At 36.4% G+C, this 26,993-nt stretch overlaps 1 protein-coding gene and 1 long non-coding RNA gene across 4 annotated transcripts in view; one reads left to right on the forward strand and one right to left on the reverse strand.

The window, feature by feature from the left end:
• The window catches only part of LOC100014747 (palmitoyltransferase ZDHHC11), a 252,599-nt gene extending 249,151 nt beyond the window's left edge, over window positions 1-3,448 (forward strand). Inside the window, exon 13 of one of the 2 annotated variants that reach the window (XM_016431409.2) lies at window positions 1,484-3,448. In XM_016431409.2, coding sequence (XP_016286895.1) covers window positions 1,484-1,686 — 203 coding nt within the window. In that variant the 3' untranslated portion in view covers window positions 1,687-3,448. The remainder of the gene's footprint in view (window positions 1-1,483) is intronic. The other variant, XM_007486776.3, reaches the window with a different exon arrangement.
• The window catches only part of LOC130458479 (uncharacterized), a 153,609-nt gene that overhangs the window by 121,377 nt on the left and 5,239 nt on the right, over window positions 1-26,993 (reverse strand). The gene's annotated exons all lie outside the window — the stretch shown is intronic.

A 26,993-nucleotide genomic window follows, 5' to 3' on the forward strand; every position in this document is an offset into this window, starting at 1 on the left:
CAACATTCCTTTTTGCCATGTGATTTTGCACTGGCTTTGTTCCTTGCATAGAAAACATTATTTTTCTCACCTCTCCCCTTTCCAATACCTGGTTTGCTCTGAGACTGTCAAATATCTTCTGCATGAAACCTTTTATGGATCCCCAATAGCTGACAATCTCTACCCTCCTAAAACTAACTTCTTTCCATTTTATGTATATCCAGCATATGCTTATTTATGTACTTATAGACCCAGTATAAGCTACTTGAGGACAAGGAATGTTTCAATTTTGTCTTTGTATTCACACAGCAAAATCCATACACACACACACACACATTTACACAGCACAGTATCTGCATATCAGAGGCATGTAGCAAATGCTTGTTGATTGATTACATGAAGGAGTCTTTCACTGTTATGGTGAAAGGATAACTTGCAAATGAAGATAGGAGAGAAGAGAAGTTAAAAATTGGTCACATTAAATTGAAAAAGTTTTCTGTGAACAAAATTAATATAGCTAGGGTAAAAGGAAAAGCTATCAATAGGGGAAAATCTATGAATCAAAAATATCGGCTAAAGAGGCACTATCAAGCTATATAGGAAATTAACTAAGCCATCAACCAAAAGATTTCATGAAAATATATGAGCAGAGGCAGCTAGGTGACTCAGAAGATAACAGTGTCAGGCCTAGAAATAGGAGGTCCTGGGTTCAAATCTGCCCTCATACACTTCCTAGCTGTATGACTCTGAACACAGTCACTTAACCCCATTTGTCTAACCCTTAAATTTGTCTAACTCTTCTGCCTAGGAACTAAAGTTTAGGATCAATTCTAGGATAGTTAAGAGTTTTTAAAAAGATTTTTTAAAAAAGATAAATTGTTCTCAGAAAAATAGAAAATTATTATGTGAGAGATTTCTCTAAATCGTTAATAATGAAGAAAATACAAATCAAAACACCTCATACCCAATAAATTAACAAAGAAAAACAAAAGATGGAAATAGTGTTGTAGAGATAACAGGTTAGCACAGGGATGCATTGTTTATATAGCTATAAATTGGTCCAATTACTCTAGGGAGCCATTTGGAATTATGCAAAAATGTGACTAAAATACCAATATACTTTGCCCCAGAAATTCCACTGCCAGATGCACATATCCCAAAAGTTCAAAAACAAAAGGAAAGGATACATGTATATGTCAAAACATTAATGTCAGCACTTTTTGTGGTAGCAAAGATCTTGAACAAATTGGATGCCTAACAGTTGGAGAATGACTAAGTAAATTATGATCCATGTACATAATGAAATATTAAAGTAATTTCTCTATGAATGTTATATGACTATATATAATCTTGAGTGTATGGTTGATTAGCCAATTGGAAACTTAATAAGTAAACAATTTAATAAACATTTTTGTTTACATATGTGTATATATTTAAAACATCAGGAATTTCATAGTTTTATAAACTGAACTACAAGATACTCACAAGTCTCTTTTATTACCAGTACAGAATGCTTCCCTTTCTGAAGAGTCTTTCAATTTGAGGTCCTTCTCATCCATAGAAATCCCACCTGAGCCTCAAACATTAGATAATCTAATGGTTCTATATGGCATTGGTTCAAATCAACCGAGCATCATATCCGAAGACCTCTTACAAGCCGTTGAAAAGCAGAAGATGAGTGTTCCCAACACTTCTGAGGCTAACTAAATACTATTCCCTTCTAAAGAGAAGAATTAAATCATGAAAAATGTGGCCTTTTCAGAATCTGGCACAATGATAAAACCAAATTTTGGTTCCCAAGAAGTCTCTGTCCAGCTAGCCAGAAATTAGCTTATCTTATTGTGGCGGAGGTATAACTGATGCACTTCTTTCCAAAAGTACACATAGCATAAGCACCCAACTAGATTTTCAGTAAGTGGAGACTTTGTCAGATTGAACCATCGATCCTACATACCTGGCTTAAGACAACCTTGGGAAAAACCAGTTTCTGGAGGGGTTTGGATACCCCAGGCTTTTGAGACACAAGTAATCCAGCGGGTCCGAAGATAACATAGCATGTTTGCAGCAAGTCAAGTTTCAGGGATTTGAGAAGAATTTTTTTGAAATTCCATCTCGCAGTATTGAATTTAATCAACTACAAAGAGATATGGAATGTTCCAACAAGTTTCGCCTTTTCTCCCCATCTGGAATGAAAAAAACAAAACAAAACAAAACAAAACAAAAAACAAGTTCTATCTGGCATGAAAAACCAGCATAGTTTGGGGAAAACAGTCAGTGGTGTAAGGTCCTTTTGGATCATTTCTTGTTTTCACCTTTACCCAATTTTAAAAATTATTATTTTTTATTTTTTGTAAATGGAAACAAGAGAAAATAGAATGCTTATTTTTCTGTTCTGAGTTTTTGGAAGGATTTTATTTTTACTACGGAAAATATTTTGACAAGCTTTTTAATCACAGTTTTTTAAACATACACCTATATTTTATACTTGAAAAAGGCATATTCAAAACATTTCACAAGAAGATATGTGTTTTGGTTTTTTTAAATATGGATAAATGATATTGATTGTTGCTATCGGTATAAGTTGAAATAACTTCAGAGATTTCCTCAGAAATCCTGGGGAAGTTTTATAATATGAAAGTATAAAAATAATATAATGATGTTAATAAAAATGTAAATTGATCTTGATCAACTGATGTCTCATTTTTAATGGAAAGTGAACTCCATGAAAAGATCAGGTGTATATTCTCAGCACCCCACTGTTTCTGTATTTGCTATCTGTCAGTGTGAGGAAACAAATGATATTTGATCTCATTTCCTTTTATAAATATGCTCTTTTCTCTGGATATTGGAACTGACTCTTCTTTACAACATACTTAAAACAACGGAAAGCAATCTTTTCCTAGCACTTATTTAGGGCTATGATTAGAACTTGAATCCTGAATTGAGTTTAAGTTCTGCTATGCTACCTATTCATTACTACATATGTTGCAGACAATATAATTTAATACCTGGACCCAAAACTCATTCCAGTAACAAACTCTAATAATTTGTTTTTAAGGGAGAGGCAGGCAAGCATTGAACATGTATCAACCAGCTACTATGTGCCAGGCATTGCGCTGAGTGCTGGGGACACAAAGAAAGGCAATAGGCAGTCTTTTCCATTGAGGAACTTACAATTTCATGGGGTAGACAACAAAAAATTATGTACAAGAAAGCTATATAAAGGAGAAAGAGGAAATTGTCAACAGAAAGCACTAAAATTAAGAGGGCATTGGAAAAGGTTTCCTACAAAAGGAGTGATTTTAGCAGGGACTTGAAGGAAGCCAGGGAAGCCTGAGTGAGGGAAAGCATTCCACATATGAGGAACAGCCAGGAAAATGTCCAGAATTGGAGAGTGTCTTGTTCAAGGAATAGCAAGGATGCTATGATTAATCAGATCATAATGTATGGGTGGGACACATAAGGCATGAGAAAACCAGGGGAGAGGTGGGGCTAGGTTATGAAGAACTTTGTTTCTTTTTTATTTGTTTTGTTTATTTTGTTTATTATCTATTTTGTTTGTTTCATTTTTTCTCCCAGAGATGATCAGAAGAATGGCATGGGACATGGTCAAACCTATTCTTTAGGAAAATCACTGGTGACTGAGTGAAGGTTAGATTTCAGTGGGGAGAGATGAGTCAGGTAGACCCATGAGTAGGCTACTGCAAAAATCCTGCAGCAATTGCTAGCAGTGTCAGAGGAGAGAATGAGGCATATTTGAGGAATATTACAAAGATGAAATAGACAGGCATAGGCAACAGACTGGAGATGGAGTGTGAAAGAGTTAGGATAGGTTGTGAGCTTGGAGTCCTAGGAGGATGGGGTGACCCTCAATAGTAATATGGAAGTTTGTCTAGAAGAAGGTTGGAGATGCAAAGATGGAATGCCATCAGGGAAGTTAAGGCTAAATATGTAGTTTTAGAGGTGATTCAATCCATGGTAGCTGATGAGATTAGAAAGTGAAGAAGTATAAGAGAAAAGAGGCCCTTTGGCACACTCAAAGTTAGTTGGCAAGACCTCGATGAAGATCCAGTAAAAGAGACCACAAAAGAATAATCAGATAGGAGAACTAGGAGGAAATGTTGTCCCAACAATCTAGAAAGAGAGTATCAAGAAAAAGAAGGAAATTGACAGTGTCAAAGACTGTCAAAGAGGTTGTGACAGTTGAGGACTGAGAAAAAGACATTGAATTTGGCAATTAATCAATCATTGATAACTTTGCAGAGTACAGTTTTAGTTCAGTAATGGTGTTGGAAGCCAGAATACAGAGTTAAGAGAGTGAGAAGAGAGAAAGAATACAGCAATTGCAGATGATCTCAAGGAGTTCCTACACAAAAGGCAGGAGAAATATGGGACAATAGTGTGGATGAATGGATCAAGTGAGGATTTCTTGAAGATGGAGACCTGAGGATATTTGTAAGCAGTATGAAAGTAGTCAGGAGACAAAGATTGAAGGGGTGATAGAAGGAGTAGTCTACTGAAAGAGATAGGATGGAATGGAACCATCTGTGCCTATAAAGGGGTTTTCCCTGGTAAAGAGAAGAATCACTTCTTCATGTCAGATGGGTGAAGAGAAGAGATAGTAGCAGAAGAATTCTGAATGGCATGAGATGAGAAGGGGAGAAGAAGGAGCTCTTGACAAATGGCTTCGATTTTTTCAGGAAAATAAAAGATGTACCTTGAAATGACTTTTTGGTGTACAATTTTTTTTTTGGTATGTGGTAAGTTGGATAAAATCATTCATGAACTTCATATGAGACAAACTATAGACTTGTGAAGAAACCACTTTGGATCATAGGTGAAATGAGGACAGGAATGACCTAGAAGGGTGAGGATCAGCAGTCCAAATAAAGAGAAGAGTAAGGTCAGTTAAGGCATTAAGGAGCAGCAAGTCCAAGATGTCTGAGCAATGCTTAGCTTTTCCTGGCACAAAGTAGGCACTTAAAAATATTAAACTCTCAAGCTCAGGAGGTCAAGTCAGCAAGAATGCTTTAGTGAACAAGATAGATGAACTGTGCCACTGTAAAAATTAAAATTAATCTTAATAGTAAAAATATCTTTCAGGTTTATTAATTGGTCATTAAAAATCAAGTAATAAAGAGGATACAAAATAAAAACCACGTGCCCATGGCTGGTTAGTCATTTTCAAAATCCCTACTCACCACCAATATCACTGGCTGCATGCCATAAAAGCAGCAGGTAGAACTGCCCACTGGATATTTATTCCCTGTCTACAGGAAGTACATAATGACAAGAAGTCAGTGGGCTCCTGGGAAATGTAGTTCTTGGTTTTTTTTAGGGTAACAGATTTTCAATTATACACCAGTAGAGAAGGAGATATTATTTCCACCATGAACTACAAATGTGTTTGACTTTTACCACTGCCTACTACTGTGCATAAATGAGTCTCATGTCCAAGCAATATATTAATTAAGGTTTTGGGTAGTCAAAATAGATAGACCCCTTTAAAGATTCTAGCACTTTAGAACATAAGTCTGTTGTGTCATAAATAGATGATGCTGGGGATGTCTGAAAGAAGGGGTCCTTTGGAAAAGTCTGGAAAGATGAGTCATAGCACTATTAAAAAGATCTACTCCAGTCTTCCAGCAAAGAAGGGGAAACATGACAAAGGGGGAAAAACACAAAATCCGAAGTAAGAGAATCCGAGTTTGAATCCCAGCTTTGGCCTTTATGAACTGTGTTGTGGGTAAACCACTTGCCCTTTCTAAGTCTTGGTTTTCTAATCTTTAAAACTAAGGAATTGGACTGAATTAAGGGATTCCAAGCCTTTTTTAAATATCATAGACCCCTTTAGCAGTCTAGTGAATCCTATGGGTGTCCTCTCTCATAATAATGTTTTTTTTTTTCAATTCTAAACATTACATATATGTAGGATTGCAAAGAAAACCAATTTTATGGAAAGGAACTATCAATATATATATATATATATATATTTTTTTTTTTTTTAAGTTGGACAGCTAGGTAGAACAGTGGATAGAACACCAGGCCTGGAGACTGGAGAACCTGGGTTCAGATCTGGCCTCAGACACATCCTAGCTGTAGGACCCTAAGCAAGTCATTTAATTGTGATTGTTCAGTGCTTGCAACTCCTCTGTCTTAGAATTGATACTAAAACAGAAAGTTGTTTGTTGTTGGGTTTTTTTTTTTTAAGTTCTGAAACATCCATATTTGGGGATAGTGAGGTGGCTCAGTGGATGGCCAGGCCTAGAGATGAAAGGTCCTAGGATCAAATACGACTTCAGACACTTCCTGACCCTGGGAAAATCACTTAAGACTAGGTAGACCAGCTGTACCATCTAGCTGCCACTATCCTTACTGCATAACACAAAGGGAGGCATGGGTGTCATCAGGAGATGTTCGTGTTACTTTATGTGACCCAGAATCAGATATTGAACCAATACATCAATGAACAAGCAGAGTGGCTTTTAAGAAAGGTTCATGGGTAAATGAAGGAGGAAACAGAGAAATGGTTCTTAATCTGTGGGCCATGAACTTTTGAAAATGACATATATAAAAATACATATGTACATAGACATGTACCTACATATTGTTTTTTCATTGTATTTCAGGACAACTGGTTTCTATATTTGTGGCTCTGTATATTTTATGTATTTAAATGTATTGTGAGGAAGGGTCAATAGGCTTCACCAGCCTGCCTTTGGGGTGAGGGATCCATGATCCCCCCAAAACATTTTTGAACACAGTGAAAAAAAAATCATGAAACAAAAAAGCTTCTGCCTTGGAGCCTTTGATTCCTTAGATGGTTTAAGAGAACAGAACCACAGAGGGAAGTTGGATGGCTCAGTGGATTGAGAGCCAGACCTAGAGATGGTAGGTCCTGGGTTCAAATCTGACCTCAGACACTACCCAGCTGTGTGACCCTGGGCAAGTCACTTAACCCCCATTGCCTAGCCCTTACCACTCTTCTGCCTTGGAGCCAATACACAATATTGATTCCAAGATGGAAGGTAAAGGTTTTATAAAAAATTAAAATAAATTTTAAAAAAAGAGAGAACCAGTGAAATACTACACATCCCAGCATCTCCCATCTCCTTTTGTCTATTTGTATCATATCAACATGCCAGCAGGGTGGTATATGGAATAAGATCAGAGATCTAGAGTAGTAAAGGGCTTTAGAGATGATCTATGTTAATCAGATGAGACTAGCCTGAGACTCAAAAAGGTAAAAGGCTTACCTAAGGTCACATAGTATATGGCACAGCGGAGTCACACCTAGGTCTTGTGACTAAATGCAGTACTTTTTGCAGTAGGGTCAGAGGGAAGGGCAATAGAAAGAGAACATATAATTAATCAGTAAATTCAACATCCTGCTTTTAGCTATTTCGGTCAACTTGGAAATTCAGTGGACCTAGAGTCAGGAAGACCTGAGTTCAAAGCTGGCTCCAGACAATATCTGTGTGACCCTGGGCAAATCATTTAACCCTGTTTTGTCTCAGTTTCCTCATCTATAAGACAGATGTGAAAAGGAAATGGCAAACCACTCCAATATCTTTGCCAAGAAAGCCCCAAATGGGATCATGAAGGGTCAGATATGACTATAAGCGAGTCATTTACTTTTGATTTTTTAAAAGGGGGTTTGGGGTTGTGGAGGAGGTCAGATGCCAGATCCTGATTATCCAATTGGGATTGCAATTATAGAAAACTGGAGAGATCATTTAAATGCTTCCAGGTTTGTAATAATTTATTTTTAAGTGACTCAGTCACCTCAAAGCCAGTTCACTGAAATCACGTTCTCCAAGCAAGGAGAAAGAAGACTGGCTGCCATCAGACATGACATAGTATCCTCAAAAAGCTGAAGTCACAGGTGAGTGACATTGGTTTTGGGTTACAGTAAAAGTCCCTTATTTTTTGCTCTCACACAGTGCTGTCTCACACACATTCAGACACAGAGCAAGAGCCCAAAAGGACTTCTACGATTCCAGGCCACCAGGCAGACCTCCAAGGGGGTTGTGGCAGGACACTTTGCACCCTCCCTCTTCTTAACTTGGTAAAAAATACCCCAAGTACAAAGTCTCTCACATGGCAACAGTGGGTGCCTCCTGATCTCTGGAATAACCCAATGCTGGTAGCTCACATGCCTAATTGTTTGAAAGGTTTGCAGCAGAATCAGAACTTGGAATTGAAAGGGAATTCAGGGGTTACCCAGGACAATGTCCCTAGCTAGTGGTTACCCAGTCTTTATTAAAGACCTCCAAAGAGGAAGCCCACAACCTTCTGAGGCCATCTATTTCACTTTCAGGCAATGCTCACTGAGGAGAAATTTTTTTCTCTTACATAGCCAGAAAATCCTTGGTCTTTTTTTCATTAATGAGGGTCAACATTACCAGCGGAAATCTTTTTTCTCTCTTCCTCTCTGTTTACCTATTATCCTACAAGATCAATTTGCCTATAAAGGTGAGAGGCGATACTCCACTTTTTCAATATTTTATGCCTCATATTTGTTGAAAAGTAGGCTCTCCAATCCCATGAAGGAAAGCTCTCTGCATATTTGGAAGGATAAATGGGATAAATGAAGATTTCCCCTCTCCCATGTCTAAGCTTACGATAACTCAAGGCAACAATCCTTTATTAAGTATCTACTGTGTGCTAGTTACTCTGCTAAGTCCTAACTCATGCCTTACACACATGAATTCTCCAGAGGAGGGGACATTGTTTCCATGGTCCATACATCTCTCAAAGAAGGTAGGCTTGGCCCTGACTGATATTTTCATGGAGCACAAGTGAGCCTGGAATGTTTTATTTCTTTTTATTAGAGCATATGTGTTCCCCATTGTGCAAAGGAAAATTGTACCTCCTTTTTGAGGTTTTAAAAAAATTGTATATAGAACTTTTCCCTAGAATGTGTATCATATCAGTAACCTGATGAAAGGAGAGAGGAGAATGGAAAGGAGACTGGCACAGACAGTTCTGCAAAAGACAAACTGGGGAAGCAGGGGGCCTCTAGTTTTCCTGAAACAACTTCTGCTGCATCCATTAGAGACCATGATTGAGAAAGATGTGGGTGAATTCATGGCAACTCCCTGCTACACAACAAAATAAAAGGAGCAAATAGAGTAAAAGTACTGATATTTGTTTCGGGAACGTTGTTTCCGTTGCTATCATGACTTTGCAAAGTCTCTAAAACAACAAATGAAGCAATTTCCTGCAATGGGAAAAACTGAAAACAAAAAAGAAATTCTTTTTAAACCTGCAGCTGCTCAGGAATCCAAGGTTTGCTGATTGAAGGTGATGGTGTGTGAACATATTTTATCTCTAAAGAGTGATTAATTTAGGTTTTGAAAATTCAGGGCATGGAAACACTTTATTTTGTCATTATTTGCAGGTTAAAGGTCACTTTTTTTAGGCCACTAGTTAAAATCCTTTACTACACATTTTCAGATATTCAATCCCTGGAGGTATAAATAAGTAGTGAATTTTATATTTTATGTTTAGAAACGTAGATGGAGTGTCATTTAGGTGAGGTACAAACTTTTAAAAATATATATTTGAAAATTTCCTAATTAAAATTGGAAATTGGTGTCCTCTAGGGTCGTAGCTTTAAAGGATTGTATTTCTGACTATGATGATGAAAATTGAAGGTTTAGGCCCTTCTTTATTTCTATGATGAAATCTCATGTGTTTAATGCTTTTGAGCAGATGATCATTCAAAGGGCAAGAAACACTGTAAGAAGAGTAGATAAAAAAGATGAGGGGGAGTCTTTGGGGCAGCAGTTCTCAACCTCCCAATTTGTAGCAATGAGAATACATGATGCATATCAGGTATTTACATTCCGAATCATAACTGTAGCCAAATTACAGTTTTGAAGTAGCCACCAAAATAATTTTTTGGTTTGGGGTCACTGCAACATGAGGAATTGTATTGTGGGTCACAGCATTAGAAAGGTTGAGAGCCACTGCTTTAGGGGAATGGGAAAATAAATAATAATTTTTATTTATTTTTATGTTAGCTTCATTTGCCAACATGATCCATATCTTATAACAAAAATAAATTTTAAAATGTTCAGAAAAACTAAGGAACACATGAACTAAGTCTGAGATTACATATAGTGTACCAGATATGATAGAACATTAAAAATGTGTGAGTTACACATGTATTACAAAATGCATGTAAATCCATGTTCTTTTTTTTTTTGGAATATAATTTTGTGTAATAGAAAGAGCCTTGGACTTGGAGCCATGAAGTCCTGGATACACCGCTGTAAGGATAATTTTAGGGTTGTGACCTAATCTAAATTATTTTTGGTTGCCAGGGAATATCCCAAACAATATACCCAAGTCTGTTTTTAATTTATGGTGGTTTAATTAGTATAGAGGGAAGAAATTAAGGAGAAGGGAAAGGGAAAAGGTGTAAGAGTTCTCCCATCTGGCCTGTGCCAGAGGGAGTTCAAAGTCCTCTGCCATAAGGTCCCTGAAGAAGATTAGTGGCTTTTGAGAGGATAGTGTTTGGAAGGTAAAGGAGAAAGAATCAGCCTAAACTCCGATAGAGCTCAGTAAAGATCTCTCACCTGAACTAGGCTACTCAGCTTCCTCCAGTATGGTATCAAGGAAAACTCACAGTTAAACCCGGACAATAGCAGCTGCCACCCACGATGCTAAAACGCTCAGCACACTCTGCCAGCCACCTCTCCACTGCCAAAAAGACTGGAGAGAAGCAATGACGCGAAATATTAGACGGTTTTTACATCACTTTCCTGTGTCTCACATGTACCAATGGTAGCTTAAGGTTGACTTAGTATAGCCCCAGGGTCTGTCAGTTTTTTCTAATTTGTCATTTGCTATCACATGTCTGTCATAGGCCATCCTCCTAAATACTTAATCCTTAAGTATGGGTGTAGACTTTCCTGTTTTTGTTAGACTAAGTAGGGTGGAGTAATCTAAAGTTCACACCTCAGACATTTATAAACTATATGTGACTTTATCTATATTGCTTAATCTTTCTATGTCTCAGTTTTTTTCCATCTGTAATATAAAGGCATTAATCTTTAAGGCCTTTCTAGCTCTAAATACATGATCCTATTATCAGAATCAGCCTATGATTAAGGAAACCTAACATATATAAATTATTTAGCTTTTCAAAATGTAGATTCATCTCTCTAGAAGCTAATGGAACCATTTCAGTTTCGCTAGTAGAATATTTAGAATGTAAATTATTCTTTCATATTCATATTTTGATATATATCTTTTCACTAATATAAGCTTACCAAGAGACCAGCTTTTTAAAACAATGCACTATCAATAAAGCCATAAGAAACATTAAGGCAGTCTGCAGAGAAAGGCAATCACTGTCAGTTCATGTCTCTTTTGGGTAAAAATGAGTTTTCAGTGTCCTAATGTCTCCCAATGGGGTGATTCTAGCTTTCTAGGTACAGTGATGCTAAGTTCTAACAGATACTATATCTAAAACATAATATCTGAGTCTCCAGGTGCCTCTTTTCTCATGGAAAGAGATTGTGCTCAAAAAAGAGTGAGCATCAGAACTATTGAATTAATAAATAAGACTAGAAGCTGATACTTTGAAAAAAAACAAATAAAATAGACAAAGTACTGGTTAATCTAATTTAAAAAAGGAAAGAAGAAAACCAAATTAACAGTATCAAAGATGAAAAGGGAGACCTGACCTCTAATGCAAATGAAATTAAGGCAATCATTAAAAATTATTTTGCCCAATTATATGGCAATAAATAAATAAGTCTAGGTGAAATGGACAAATATTTACAAAAACATAGCCTGATTAACAGAAGAGGAAATAGAATACTTATACAATCCCATATCAGAAAGAGAAATTAAATAAACTATCAAAGAACTCCCTAAGAAAAAATCCCCAGGACCAAATGGATTCCCAAGTGAATTTTATCAAACATTTAAAGAACAACTAATCCCAATACTATATAAACTATTTGACAAAATAAGCAAAGCCGGTCGTGAATATCAAGGACATTAATGAAAAAATATGAAGGAAAGTGGCTTAGCTGTACTGTATCTTAAACTGTATAATAAAATGGTAATCATCAAAACAATCTGGTACTGGTTATGAAATGGGGTAGCAGATGATTGGAGTAGTTTAGACACTTGATGTGCAATAGTAAATGACTATAGGAACTTTATGTATGACAAACCCAAAGATCCAAGCTTTTGAAATAAATGTTTATTTGACAAAATCTCTTGGAAAACTAGAAAACAGTATGGCAAAAACTAAGCAAAGACTAACACCTCACACCCTATATCAAGATAATGTCAAAATGTATACATGATTTGGAAATAAAGGGTTATACTATAAACACATTAGGGGAGCATGGAATAGTTGCCTGTCAGATCTATGATAAAGGAAGAATTTGTGTCCTAAAGAGACATAGAGATTATTATAAGATGAAAAATTGATAACTTTGACTATATTAAATTTAAAAAGTTTCACACAAACAACACCATGCAACCAAGATTAGAAGGGAAATAATAAATTGAAGGGAAAATTAAAACAAGTATCTAACAAAGGCCTCATTTCTCAAATATGTAGAGAATTGACTCAATTTATAAGAAAAACAGCATTACCCACTGTCAAATTGTCCAAAGATATGAACAGGAAATTCTCAGATGAAGAAGTTAAAACTTCTTCTAAAACTTCTAAAACTAAAAACTAAAAGTTTTTAGTCATATGATTATATGCTCCAAATAACTATTTGAGAAGTACAAATTAAAACAAACATGAAGTATCACCTCATACTTATCAGACAGGCTAATATGACAAAAAAAAATGATAAATGTTCAAGGGGATGTGGAAAAATCAGGACAGTAATACACTGTTGAAGCTGTGAACTGATATAACCATTCTAGTAAGCAATTTGGAAACACACCCAAAGAGACATAAAACTGTGAATTCCTTTTGATTCATTAATACCACTACTAGGTAATATCCCCAAAAAATCAAATATAGGGGCAAAAGACCTAACTGTACAAAAATATTTATAGCAGTTCTTTTTGTAGTGGCAAAGAACGGAAAACTAAAAGGATGTCCACAGATTGGGTAATAGCTGAACAAATTATATGTAATTATAATGGAATACATTTATACCATAAGAAATGGAAAATAAAATGACCATCAAAAAAAAATCTGAAAAGACTTAAATTAAGTGATGCAAAATGAAGTGGGCATAACCAAGAGAATGTTGTGCACAGTAACAGCAATAATGTCTGATGATCATGAATGACTTAAATATGATCAACAATGCAAAGATCCAGGACAACTCCAAGAGATTCATGATAAAAGTGGCTATCCACCACCATTGAAGGAACTGATAGTTTGAATTCAAGTTGAAGCATACCATTTTTTCTCTTTATTTCCTCCATGAATTTTTTCTCCAGTGTAAACAATATGTGTCTTCCTTCACAATATAATGAACATAGAAATATGTATTGTATAATAATACATGTACAACATATATCATATTGACTGCCTGCCACCTTGGAGGAAAGAGAGAACATGAATTATAAAATGTCAGAGAACAATTATTTAAAATTGTATATAGATATAAAATATTTTAAAACAAAAAGGAAAAGAAAACAATTTGAAATTATGGTAAAAATGAAGCTAAAATGTCCATACCTTTTACTCCAAGATTTCATTGAGATATACAAGCCAAGGAGTTCAAAGACAGATAGAAAAGTCTCATCTATACATTTGTAGCAGCCAAGAAAAATGTAGATGCCTACTAACTGGAATTGGTTAAACAAATATTACTAAACTGTATGAAAGAAATATGAAAAAAGGAGAAAAGCATGATATTTATATTAAATGATTCAATGTAAAGTAAGCAGAACCAGGTAAACTATATATGTGTGTATATATATATATATATACACATATATATATATTTATAATTACTACTACAATAATATCTAAGGAAAGAAAGAATGAAAAAGCTGAAACTGAATGCTGTGTGATTACAATATCCAAGTTTGGTCTAGCAGGAGAGCTGGAAAAACTGTACCTCCTTCCATTCATTACAGAGGTGGGAGCATATGGGGAATGGAATATTTTATAAACATCATATGTTTTACGTGTTAATTGTTTTTGTCAAACTAATTTTTTTTCTTTGATAATCTTCATTGTAAGGAATGGCTTGATGGGTAAGGGAGAGGGTAGAAATGTTTTTAGAAATAAAAGTAATGCTATAAAACAAAAGCATCAACAAAAACCTTTTTTAAAATGTGAAATTCCAGACTGGAAACAATATTCCAGATGTGTGAAGATTGGATTTAGCTCTCCCCTGATTGTAACAATTAAGATACTTAGCTCTTCTTTTATTGGGCAGATCAAATTATAATCCCCAGTCTATTTTTAGATTTTAATCTCCAAAGGTGTTAACTCAGTATTTAAAGTAGATCCGCCCATTTTAACTAAATACTAAAGGTGCAAACTAACTACAAAAGGTATAATCTAACCAAAAAAGGTATAATTTAACCAAAAATGGTGTGAACACCCATTACATACATTGAATGGGCAGTCTTGGAGAGTAGCATCTGTTGTGATTGGTAGACTTGAATTTTAGGTGAGTAACACAAGAGAAAAATATCCTTAAATAGAGAAAACAGAGGCACAGAAGAGATAGATCGAGGATCTTCTGACTCTGAGTTGGACTGGAAGATCAGTCTCTCCAGCTTGGAGTGAAGAAGAGTCACTCAGAATAGAGACTGGAAGGCAGACACACAGACTTAGAGTGAAGACACTGGGCTATGGAACTCAACCCTTGAGGAGCTCCTGCAGGAGACCTCAGACTGCTTTACTTTTAGATGGTCACCATGGTGAGTGTAAAGGCTGACTTAGTTTCCCTGCCTTTCTGGAGGTGTGAACCTCTAAGAAAGGCCCATTGTCTTGAGACTCCTTTCCTTGATTAGGACCTTAGAATTCTACCTGGCTCAGAGGAAGCTGGAGTTTTCTCTCTCTCTCCCCTTTTCTCTCTATTGTAAATAAACTATCATAAATTACATTTATTTTAGTAATTCATTTTGGGATTTAGAACTTAAATCCCTGGCGACCACCAAATTTAAATATTCAAGTCCAACCATAAATAAATTAACATATGAAATTCTATCAAAGCATAGCACAGAAGAATTGTTATCTGCTTTGTTTTGAACACTTTACTTGCATTAATTTAAAAGATTTATTGGCAGTAATTAGTCCATGTTGAACTTGTAGTCCATTAAATCCCTTAGGTGTTTTTCATATCAACCTCTATCAGGTTTATTTATTCCATCCTGCATGGGCATTTTTTTTTTACTGAAGGTTATTTATTGGCAGTAATTAGTCCATGTTGAATTTGTAGTCCATTAAATCCCTTAGGTGTTTTTCATATCAACCTCTATCAGGTTTGTTTATTTATTCCATCCTGTATGGGCATTTTTTTTTTTTACTGAAGGTTAAGACTTGATTTGTACCTATCATTTTAGATTTTCAAAAACATTGAATTCTGATTACACCATATAATATATTAGTTACTATTTTGCCTTTTGAGGTTATGATTCAGCACACCTTCAAACTGAAAATACATTTATAGTTTTTATTGTTGCATTTATTCAGTCAAGTGTGACTTCATGAACCCATGGACCATTTTAAACATGGGGTTTTCTTGGCAAAGATATTGGAGTGGTTTTGCCACTTCCTTCTCCAACAAATTAAGGCAAAGAGAGTTAAGTAACTTACCCAAGGTCACATAGCTAGCTAGTGTGTGTGTCTGAGGCTGGATTTAAACTTAGCCATGCCCAGTGTTCTATCTACTGAGCCATGTATCTACTGAAAGGAAATTCTTGGTTCCCTTTTGTCTATTCTGATTTTACACTTGTGAAAAGGGAATCCTTTATTCTCTTTGCCTAGTTGGAGTTAAAACTTTGGTTAACAATAACTTAAATAACACTAACTTAAGTACCTCACTAGATTATGAAGACAGGATTAGTTCTCCTTTGTCTACCTTTTGATTGAATCAACACAAGCTTGAACTAGGCAGACAAACTCAAAAACCACTTAGTGAAATCACACCCTACTTAGTGCTAGGTGAGAAGTCAGCAAGATACTTGGAGAGCTCCACCCTTTATTCTAACTCAAACAGGCAGAAATTTTTGAATTCTTTTAAGAGTTCACACCCTCAGAAACTATGAACCCTTTCACTGAGTATTCACCTCTGTAAAAATGGAGATTGAACCCCAGACTTCAGTCCCCAGAAGTCCTTGGGTCTTCCCAGAATGCCCTATAATATCACCAGAATCCTCACCTAAGCTGAGAACACAGTTTGTATTTAAACTGACTCTCGGCCTACTTCAGGTCTCTCTGCTTCAGCTTCTAAGCACACTCATTTCTCTACACCCAGGCAAGATGTGAGTGGCTGTGAATGGGCTCTGTGCCCTAAGCACATGCTTTCTTATTTTGTATTTTCTTTATTTCTTAAATTCTAATAATCTTTCATAAACCTCATAAAATATAATACTTTTAGTAGAAAAATGAATTAAATTTTAACACCTCTCCAGAAATTGGGAACTAGTTCCCACAAACACTGCCCTCTGGGCAGTGCTAGACTATTTGGAAGCTGTGATTGGCCCCTGTGAAGAGAGGCAGGGACAGGAAACCACCATAAAAGCCACAAAATCCTTTGGCCTAGACATTCTGGTGAAGATGAATCTCCTGGAGATAGTCTTTGAGGGAACTTCACTGGAGACTTCAGCTTGAATCGTGACTTCAATTTAGACACTGACTCCCTGGACTACTTCCTTACTGAGTGAAATGGCTTATTCCATTCTTAGTTTCCTAAGAGACTAGCTTCCATCTTGGAGGAGGCCACATAGTTACTCAGTACTGGCCCTCCTAGCTGAGGACTAGTATAGGTATTTTCTCTAACCTCTTTCACATTTCTCTATTTAATTGTTTCCTCTCTATTTTGGTAAATAAACTTCTGACTTGAGATATAATAATTTCAGTTACCACATTATTTCATATAATTTAAGTCCAACCATTAAATTTAACGTTTACACTACTTTACCCTTGTGTTTACCTCTGGTCATTTCCCTTACCACCATGTAAGAGAAGGAATTATGGAAATCTATTCTGAGACTCCAACCTTGGGACTTCAGCCTGGGTTCATAAATGTATGTGGAAGGTTTTCCATAGTGGGACATTAGCCTTTCACATTCTCATGCAGTTGGACACAAAACCCATGTTAATTCAATGTGACAAAATCCTGGAGTAGGAGCCAAAAAAGTAAATTACAGATATACGGCTGTGTAACTTAATCCAGCTCAATATACCCTAGTATTATAATAGACTGACTTTTTAATAAGTTAATGATAACTGAAATTTACATAATACTCAAAAGAATATAAAGCCTTTTACATAAATAAACTCATAGGAGCTTCACAACACCACTGCTCAGTAAGTACCATAGATAGTCTCGTAGTCTAGATGAAGAAACAGAAACTCCAAATTATTTTGCCCAGGGTCACATAGCAGGTAATGAAAGGCAGCATTGGATCATGAATAGAGTGCTAGATTTTGAGGCAGGCAGACCCAGGTTAAATTTCTGCTAATTCGGTGACTTCTCTGGGCTTCAGTTACTTTATCTACAAAATGAGAGGGTTGAATTCAATGACCTCTAAGGTCCCTTCTGGCTATAAATCTATGACCTATGTGTCCAGGGTGGCATTTTAACCTCAGTTTTTCCAACTCCAAATTATACTCACCAGTTCCTCTTTTCTTACAGAATAATTAGAAGCTGATCCTCACATTTCATCTTTCCACAATCTGCCTCCAACATACTTTCGCAGTTCTATCTCTTGCTATTTTCTTTCATATGCTCTAAGTTCTGGTCAGTCTTGATGACTCCCTATCCTCCATCTGTTTTTATCTACATGTCTTTATTTGTGCCATCTCCTGTGCCTTGATCCTAGAAAAAATTTCTTGAATTTCCTGAATTCTTCTATCCAACCACATATTTTGAGGGAGGCAGAGTGGGATCAAATTCAAATGAAAACCATATAATAATAAACCATAAGAATCCCCCTGAGATTTAAGGAATGGAATTTTACACAGAGAAGCAATGAAGGCAGGAGACAGTGAGAAGAGGCCAAAGGTCATTTAGAATCTTGAAGCAAGGGACTATTGGGAAACCTAAGGGACAAAGGGAGGAGTCTGATCTTGGACTCTGAAAGAGTATGAGTTCCCATAGAAACTTCGGGAGACTGGATACACCCCTATAGCCATTATTCCTAATCCTTCAGAGAAACCATCAGCCTTGAATCATCCTGCTGTTCTGAATTGAGAGGAAACCTGGGTAAACTTGATCAACTGCCAGTTATCTTGAAGGGGTGACTCTGAGAGGGACTAAGTCAAGCCTGAAGATCATCCCTTGTCCCAGCTAAACCTAGAGACTATAATCTTCCTCATAGTTAATCTAGTAGCCATAGTACTTCCAACAGTAGACAGAGAGGCTCAAGCCAGCCGGGTTTTTAGCCAGGGTTGTAAAGACATGAACTATTTCCCTCTTTTCCCAAACATCAACCCTTGTTATCCTTTAATAAACATCTTCAAACTTTAGGCAAGCAGTCAGATTAATTTACAAAGGAGAGCAAAGGGAGATTGGTGGGTGAAGGGGTTTTTCAGAAGGAGAGCTTTCTCAGGCCCAGATGAAGCCAAACCCTGGACTGAGCGTTACTGTTCTCCCTCCAGCAGATCTGTTCAGAAAGGAGCTCACCAAAGGAAAACTAGGTTAAGTAAAACATATGTTGTTTTATAATTAATAATCAATAGTATTTTAAAGGTTTTATCAATAATAACTAAAATTTAAAAACTACCTGAACTCAGCTAGGTGACAGGTCAAAAAAGAGAGCAAAAAAAAAAGAGAAAGATGGAGGAGTTCTTGCCACTTAAAAACAATCCCACTAAACAGGAGGATGCAGGGAAAGGGGAAAGGATTCTAGGTAATACAGAAAAGAACCTTGAGTAATGTCGTTTTGTTTGAAGGTTCAAGAATTTCTAACTATACACATCCTAGCCAAACATCTATTCCTTCCTTCCTGAGGTGTTCTCTATTCTGAAACAGACTGCAGCATCTTTCCACCATTCTGATCTGGCCAGGGGTAGAGAGCAGCCATTTTGCTCTCTTTCTAAAGGGGGAAACACCCTGACAGTCAGTTTACCCAAACCAATTGACCATTCATTTACAACAACAATTCAGGGGTTTCTTACTCTTTTTACACTGGCAGAGCCAGCTATGTTTTTAAATCTACCTAGTTAACAAGTTTGGGGGGTCAAGAAGACATTGGGTTGTGACAAAGAGGTTGAGACTTACTCATAGGGGCAAAGCTAGTGTGGGAGTAGGAGGTAGTCATCTTGCAACAGTCTTCAGTCAGTGCTGGAGTCTGCCCAGCAACCAAATGCCTAATCAACATCCCACCCATTCTGAGGGGGGTGTTGAACTCTTGAAGACACAGAGTTAAAAGATGATTTTTCAGTGCAGTAGTTTCTAAGCCTAAAAAACAACAAACAAACTCATAGTAGCAATGGGATATATGGCATTAGTGTGCCAGTTTTGGTATATATGTTACAACTTCTTCTTCATAATACCTGACTACATATATTTCTTATTAAATTTCTACTATAGTTTCCAATGGTTGAAGATAGGACTTGACAGCTGTATTTCATTCATACCAACCACTGCAGGGGCAAGTTTTTCACTAATTCAGTTATATTACATTATAAGAGAATGTGTGAAGAGGTTGATAGGGAAAAAGGCAAAGGACAGTGAATTAAAAATAATGATAGGGGCTATGAGGGAGGAAATTACTCAACTAAGACAAATGGTGAAAGAAATAACTGAGGAAAAGGAGAAAAGCAAAGCAAATGACAAACAACTAGACATTCCTAAACAAGACAATATAGTTAATGAGGGCAAAAAGGAAGAAGCTGAGGGGGCAACACTAATTCTACCATTAAGGGATATGGCAAGCCTACAACAAGATCAGGGCATAATTCACGTTAAAATTCATAAATCCTTTACAGCTGGGGACTTAGAAGCTTTAAAAAAAAAAAGAATGCCTAAATGGTTTGACTAATCTATGAAGTGCATCAAGGAGTTCAAACAAGCGATCTGTTTTTATGTTCCCAACTTTTTGGACACTGAAATTCTTTTATTCAAGTTATTTTCCCAAAGAAAGATGGATCAATTTATAGGGGGGAAATGGAGAACCAACCCAAATTTGCAGTCATGGCCAGAGGAATGGCAAGATCTAGAACTTTCTCATACTCAAAACCTAACATACTTCCATAGAGCTAGAGAAGATCTTATAGAGGCAATGAAAATATTTTCTAAGTGTCCTGACACATGGGGAAAGTTTGAAAAGTTAAAACAGGAAAGTGGGGAAATTCCCTCAATATTTTTAGACTGGGTCTTTGAAACAGCAGAGAATGTCCTTGGATTTATACACTTATCTGAGCAAAATCTCTAACACATCAGGAGTCAATTTATGAAAGGAAATAGTCTTCCAATCAGAACTTACTTCCGTCTCCATTGTCCTAATTGGGAATCCTTGGGGCTAGAGGACATAAGGAAAACAGCTATGTACATTTTTAATGGGGAAAAGGAATGCTGAATGCAATGAGCTTGTCCAAGAGCTCAAAACACAGCTCAAGGAGGCAAATAGCAAATTAAGGCACAAAGAAATAGATGAAGTTAAAAAATTTGGCAATGTTACAAGGACACAGACCTAGGAGAGACTTTGCACAAAACAGACAAAGAAACAACTTGCCTAAATGCTTTTTTATGTGATAAATTAGGACACATAGTAAAAAAATTGCAGGCTCAAAGTTCAGTTGGACACAGGAAATGATAGACAGAGATTATGGAGAAATAATGCATCTAATAATAATAATAATAGGCAAATAGGCAATGTTGTTCCCATAACTGTACAAACTTTTTAGCCCAAGATCCCAACTTAGAAACTATGAGAAAATTCATCCAACAAGGTGCCAGACCTAAGTTTTTGGCAGTGGTTGCTAATAATAATAAGCAAAGCCAGGAAGCCAGGTAATAGGTGTGAAAGAAATAAATAATGATGGGAAAAGGAATGGAGGAAAGAGTGTTGAGGAAAAATGCATTGAAATAGAACCACTGGGTACAAAGAGGAAATATAAAAGTGTAGAGCAGGAGAAAGAACTGCAAATGCAAAAAGAAGTTAGTGGAATAAGGTGTAAGGCATATGGGACAGTGATAAAAGACAAAAGGAAAGGAGGGGATGGAGATATTATTACAATGAATAGAGCACAATCAATTCAGTTATCAGTGAGCAACAATTTAGGAAGCAAAGAATACAAAGAAACAGTTTCTGATGACAGCGAACTAAAAGAAATCTCAGCACAAAATAAAAGTAACATAGCATAAAGAAAAAAGCCATAGGTTGGGAATTGAAGGTGGTAAAAATAAAATGGTGAGTTAAAAAAATAAAATATTTAGATGGAAAAACTGTTCCAATATATGTTCAAAACTTTTCAAAACTGTTTAACTTGCCAATCAGGTTCAAACTGTTCAGATACTTTCAGATACTTTTGATAGAGGTAATCAAAAGTATCCTCAGTGATGAAGTGAAACTCAAATGTGAACTTCCCTTCAAGGCCAGGTGCGCTAAAGAATTATTATATTATTATATTATATATATATATTATATTATTATAATATATATATATATTATATATATTATAAACATAAAATATTTAATGAAATATATAAGGATAAATAAAGGATTTCTAATTCTAAGGGATCCTAAATTCCCCCAAATAAACTCCCATGTTACACAAGGAACTGCTTCTCCTGTGTTTCACAGGCTACACTAATCCTCCCTGATCTGACTAACCCAAATTTATACTATCGAAACAAAAACTACCACTATTTTCCTTATAAATCTTAACTTCACCTTCAAATTATAAAATAGCAAAGGCTAGCTGGTTGAGTCTCAACAAGAATCAAGTTAGGACTCTGAGTCTTAGTCAGAGTCCAAACCAAAGACCAGGTTTTTCTTTGGTCTTCTCAGATATAAACCAATCTATAAAAACCACAATAGATATTCAATAGTGTTTCCCAGGTTGGGAAAGGAAAACACTGAACTCCTTCGGATCTTTCCCTCAGTCAGAGAGAGAGGCAAAGATGTTACCTCCTCCAACCCTGAGAGAGTCTCTGAGAGTATGTCTCTGCTAACTGCCAGAAACAAACTCCCAACTGCTAGAGAGTAATTGTTAAAGGATGATTATAATTGTCAAATCTGAAATTAACATGCTCTCTCAGCTCTGCTTCAAACTCCAATTCTTTTCTCAAACTAGCCACTTTACTTCTTATCTCTAAATTAATAAAACAATACTTATTTTCTAATATCATCTGTACAAAGTCCAGAGGAAAAGAAACAAGCAAAAAGTAAATGATTCACAAATGTTGTGGTCCTCTAATACCTCTAAAGCAAAATCTGTAACTCAAATGGAGGAAAAAACATCTAAGCAAACAGTAGAATGGTCCAATGGAGTGGAACAATCAATAAAATCTCCAAAGATTCAAATGGGCAGACCTGGAGACATAACCAATGGGGATGATACAACAAATGGATATGCCAATGCAAGGAGGCAGACTGGGATCAAATTCAAATGAAAATAAAACAGAAGGATCTCCCTGAGATTCATATTGACTTAGAAATACACATGTGTTTGCGTATCAATACATCAATACATTCTCTGATAAAGGTCTAATTTCTCAAATTTTTAGAGAAATAACTCAATTTTATAAAAATGCAAGTCATTCCCCAATTGGCAAATGTTCAAAGGATATGAACAAGCAATTTTCAGATGAAGAAATCAAAGCCATTAATAGTCATAGGCAATAGGAGTTGAATCACTGAATCAATCTATTATTCAAAAGATAATGGAGGGGCAGCTAGGTGGCTCAGTGGATAGAGATCTAGGCCTAGAAATCTGAGTTCAAATCTGACTTCAAACACTCTACTACTTAGCTTGGGCAAATCATTTAACCCCCATTTCCTAGCTCTTACCACTCTTCTGCCTTGGAAACAATAAACAGTGTTTATTCTAAGATGGAAGGTAAGGGTTTTTTTTTTTAAAAAAAGATAATGGAAAGTTAATTCTTACCTCAAGACTTCTCAAATTCAAGAGTTTCTTTGTTGAGCACCAACCTTCAGAGGAAGAATAATTTCTTGACTGTGTCATTTGGAGAAAGAAGATAGTCACAGCATGATGAGGTAAGGAATCAGGACCTTATCAACCACCCCCTTCAATGTTGCTGTGAGTAATTCAGATGGCACAGACCTTAGGTTAATGGGAAGTATTCGTTTAGTTGCCCCAAAAGAGATTACTACCTCCTGGGAGAGTGTAATGAGTGTATTAGTCTACTTGAGAATTGTTTCCCGCATTTGTTAAAGCATAACCGAATCTTTTGCATCAGGCATTTTCTGAAGTGAAAGATATTTTTTTTAAATAGAACTTTCTCATACCTGATACTCATATTTTACATTTAGACTTTGGGTACCTTTGTGGAAGGGAGATCCTATTAACCACATATAAAGAAACCTCAGCCATATATATAACCTTGAGGTGGAGAAACAGCCAAAGAAAGAAATTTTCTCATCTGGGATGATGTTCAGAATTCATAATATCAAAGAATTGATAAATAGAAATAACCAATACATAGTTTTATATACACATATATGTATTTTTGTCAAATGATTCCTTCTTTAATGAGGAGAGGTGAAGGAAGGAGAGGAAGACAAAACCAAAGAGAGAAACTGTTTTATCTACGGAGAGGTTCCAGGAATGGTCTAGGGGATTAGGGGAGAGTATGAGTGCCCTAGCCACGGGTCACTTGTGTGTGTGTCTCTCTTTATTGTATTATAAATGGATTCACAGAGAACTTATGTCTTATCTAGCATTGTATCCCTAGTAGCTAGAACAGTATTTTTACATGGTAAATGCTTAAGTAAATATCCACTTATTTCTTGAACTACTTACACTATATATATAGTGTAAAAGGAGGGACAGAAATCAGGGATGAGCTCCTCATCTTAAAATTTTCACTAACTGCATTTCTTTTTTTTTTAACTCTTCTTTTCCATCTTAAAATCCATACTGTTCCAATACTGGTTCCAAGGCAGAAGAGTGGTGAGGGCTAGGAAATGGGGATTAAGTGACTTGCCCAGAGTCACAGAGTTAGGAAGAGCCTAAGGCCAGATTTGAACCTAGGACCTCCTAATGCCAGGCTAGGATCTCTCTCCACTGAGTCACCTAGCAGTCCCTAACTGCATTACTTTTAAGGTAGTCTATGCCTTTTTGTATTTGAAAGCATCTAAGAAGTACAGTAAAAAAAGTGTTGGGTATGGAGTCAGCATAAATCTCTCCTTAGACACAAATGTGATCCTGGGCAAACCATGTAACCATTGTATGCTTCAGTTTCCTCATCTGTAAAATGGGAATAATATGTATTGTGTGTCTAACTCCAGAGAAAGAATTGATAAATAGAAATAAGTATAGTATAGTGGTAGTCTCTCGTTAACCGAGGATGACGATTGTCTTTGTGCATTTTCATCTATGGTGTATAGATGAGTGTGCACAAAGACACTTGTGCATGAAGGAGATTTAAGTGGAAAAGTCATTGCACAGAGACAGTCCCACTCTCTCGGCGTTGGAAGCCTGGGTCCAATGGCATGAAAAATCATTACACCTGGAGACTTCCTCAGCTGCATTGGATGGCTGTGTTGTCTTTTGTGCTCCAACACGCCCATAGCACTCCACAGTGCTTTGCTGCGTCGCCATCTCAGCCGTTGAACCTTCTTGTTGGTTTCTTCCGCCTGTTCTGCCAAAGCAGTCTTCACATGCTGGGTGAGCAAAGCCCTGGTTCACCAGGGGTCGGCGACCCGATGGCTACCCTCACAAGGTTTAGCTGGCCTGTCAAAGCCGTTGCCCAGGGGTGTGGCCGCTGCCGCATGCTAGCAGCTACTGGGAGCCACAAGTGAGAGCTGGGTGTCAGGTGAGGGTCAGAAGCTGGAGAGCTGCCCTAGGAGAGCACGACAAGCCTCCATACCAGAGATGCTACCCCTCCCTGAGCACCCCATACACCCCAGAAATAAGTAAGATATAGTTTATATACATGTATATCTTTTTGTCAAATGATGCCTTATTTAATGGGGAAGAGGAGTAAAGAAGTAGAGAGTTAGCTGGGTATTTTAATGTAACAAACAAATAAATGAATTTAATTTTTTTAAGAAAGATAATAATATAGCCTACCTCATGGGATTGTTGTGAGAATCAAATGAGACATTTGTAAAACGTTTAGCAAGCCTTATTGTTATGTTTTAATAATATTTATTACTCATTATTGCTATTCATCATCATCATCATCATTATTATATAGTACTTCGAAGGCTATCATGAGAACAGACCTTCATTCCACTAAAGCAGTTTTAGATCTCTCTACATGTAATCCCATGAATACTCTATAGGAGATTTACTCCATGCACTTAAGAAGCCATCCTGTAGGTCTCTGATTACTATTAGTATCCCTCACTCACTCTTGCTATGTGACTATTTCACTTCTTTTATGAGTAGAAATTTTCTGGATGATATATTTAAAAATACTTCTTACACTAAAATATCAGTCCATAATTATGTCATTATGCCTTTTCTCCACTTCTATTTTGGCCACCTACAATTTTAATTGATAAGATCCTCTAGGAATGTGGAATTCCTTGATTTCTAAATATTTAAAATCATCATCAGAACACAGTCAAACATTTGTAATCAACAGTTTCAAAACTTGTTGGTAGTCAATGCATTTTGATGAGAAAAAATTGTCACAGTATTCGACATTTGCCAGGTATTTGATAGCATTCTAGATGTTGTTGGCATTGTGATCTTGAGAAGCAAATGCCAGCTCCAGCCACAACTAAGGATCATGTTAGTCTTCAAGTAGCTCTCTCATAGTGGAGAACATCTCTAGATCTTGTGTTTACTTTTTGTGGCTTCTGTGACATTTTTTATATGTATTTTATGCAAATAAGTCATTATGGGTCCTATAAAAGTTATTGATAACAGCAGAAAAAGAAATTAGTTAGAATCATGCTAGAGGTTAAAAAATAATCCAGAAATATGAGAGTGGTATCTTTGTTTCTGATCTCACATTAGAGACTAAATTATGCCAATGATCTCCACCATCATGAAAAAAAGAGGCCATCAAAGTAGCTGATGTTTCTAAAGGAGTGAAAGCTGTGATGCAACAGAGATTCTAGACATTAGAGGAGGTAGAGAAATTATTATTAATTTGGATAAATGAGAAACAGTTTGTAGGTAATAGTATTTCCAAGGCAATATAATTTTGTGAAAGGGCAAAACTGTTGTATGCCAATCTATTGAAAAACAAGCCAGGAATGAATGCTAATAGTGGTGAAATGTTTAAAGCCAGTTGTGGTTGGTTTGATAATTAAAAAAAAAACAAATTCTTTTTTATACATACAAAGTGAGGCATGAAGTAGCAGTCAGTGCCAGTATTAAAGCTGCTGAGGAATTTGTGAATGATTTTAAAGATTATGTAGAGGCCAAAGGATTTGTTCCCCAACAAATATTTAACGGCAATAAGACCCTTATTTTGGAAATAAATGCCAAACAAGACTTATATCAGTTGAGAGGAAACGGCATTGCCAGGGCACAAACAAATGAAGGACAAGCTCACTCTGTTGTGTGGGAATGCAAGAGGGGATTTGAAGCTGAAGTCCTTCTTGGTTTGCCATTGTGAAAATCTGCTTGTTTTCAAAATAAAATAATGTGGTAAAAAACCAAGTTATAGATGATGCAAAGGGCAAATACTAAAAAACTTGGATCACAGGCAGTTTTTGAGTGGATGAATGAGGTGTTTGGC

Source organism: Monodelphis domestica, chromosome 3 (genome assembly GCF_027887165.1).
Source record: "Monodelphis domestica isolate mMonDom1 chromosome 3, mMonDom1.pri, whole genome shotgun sequence".
NCBI classification, from domain to species: domain Eukaryota; kingdom Metazoa; phylum Chordata; class Mammalia; order Didelphimorphia; family Didelphidae; genus Monodelphis; species Monodelphis domestica.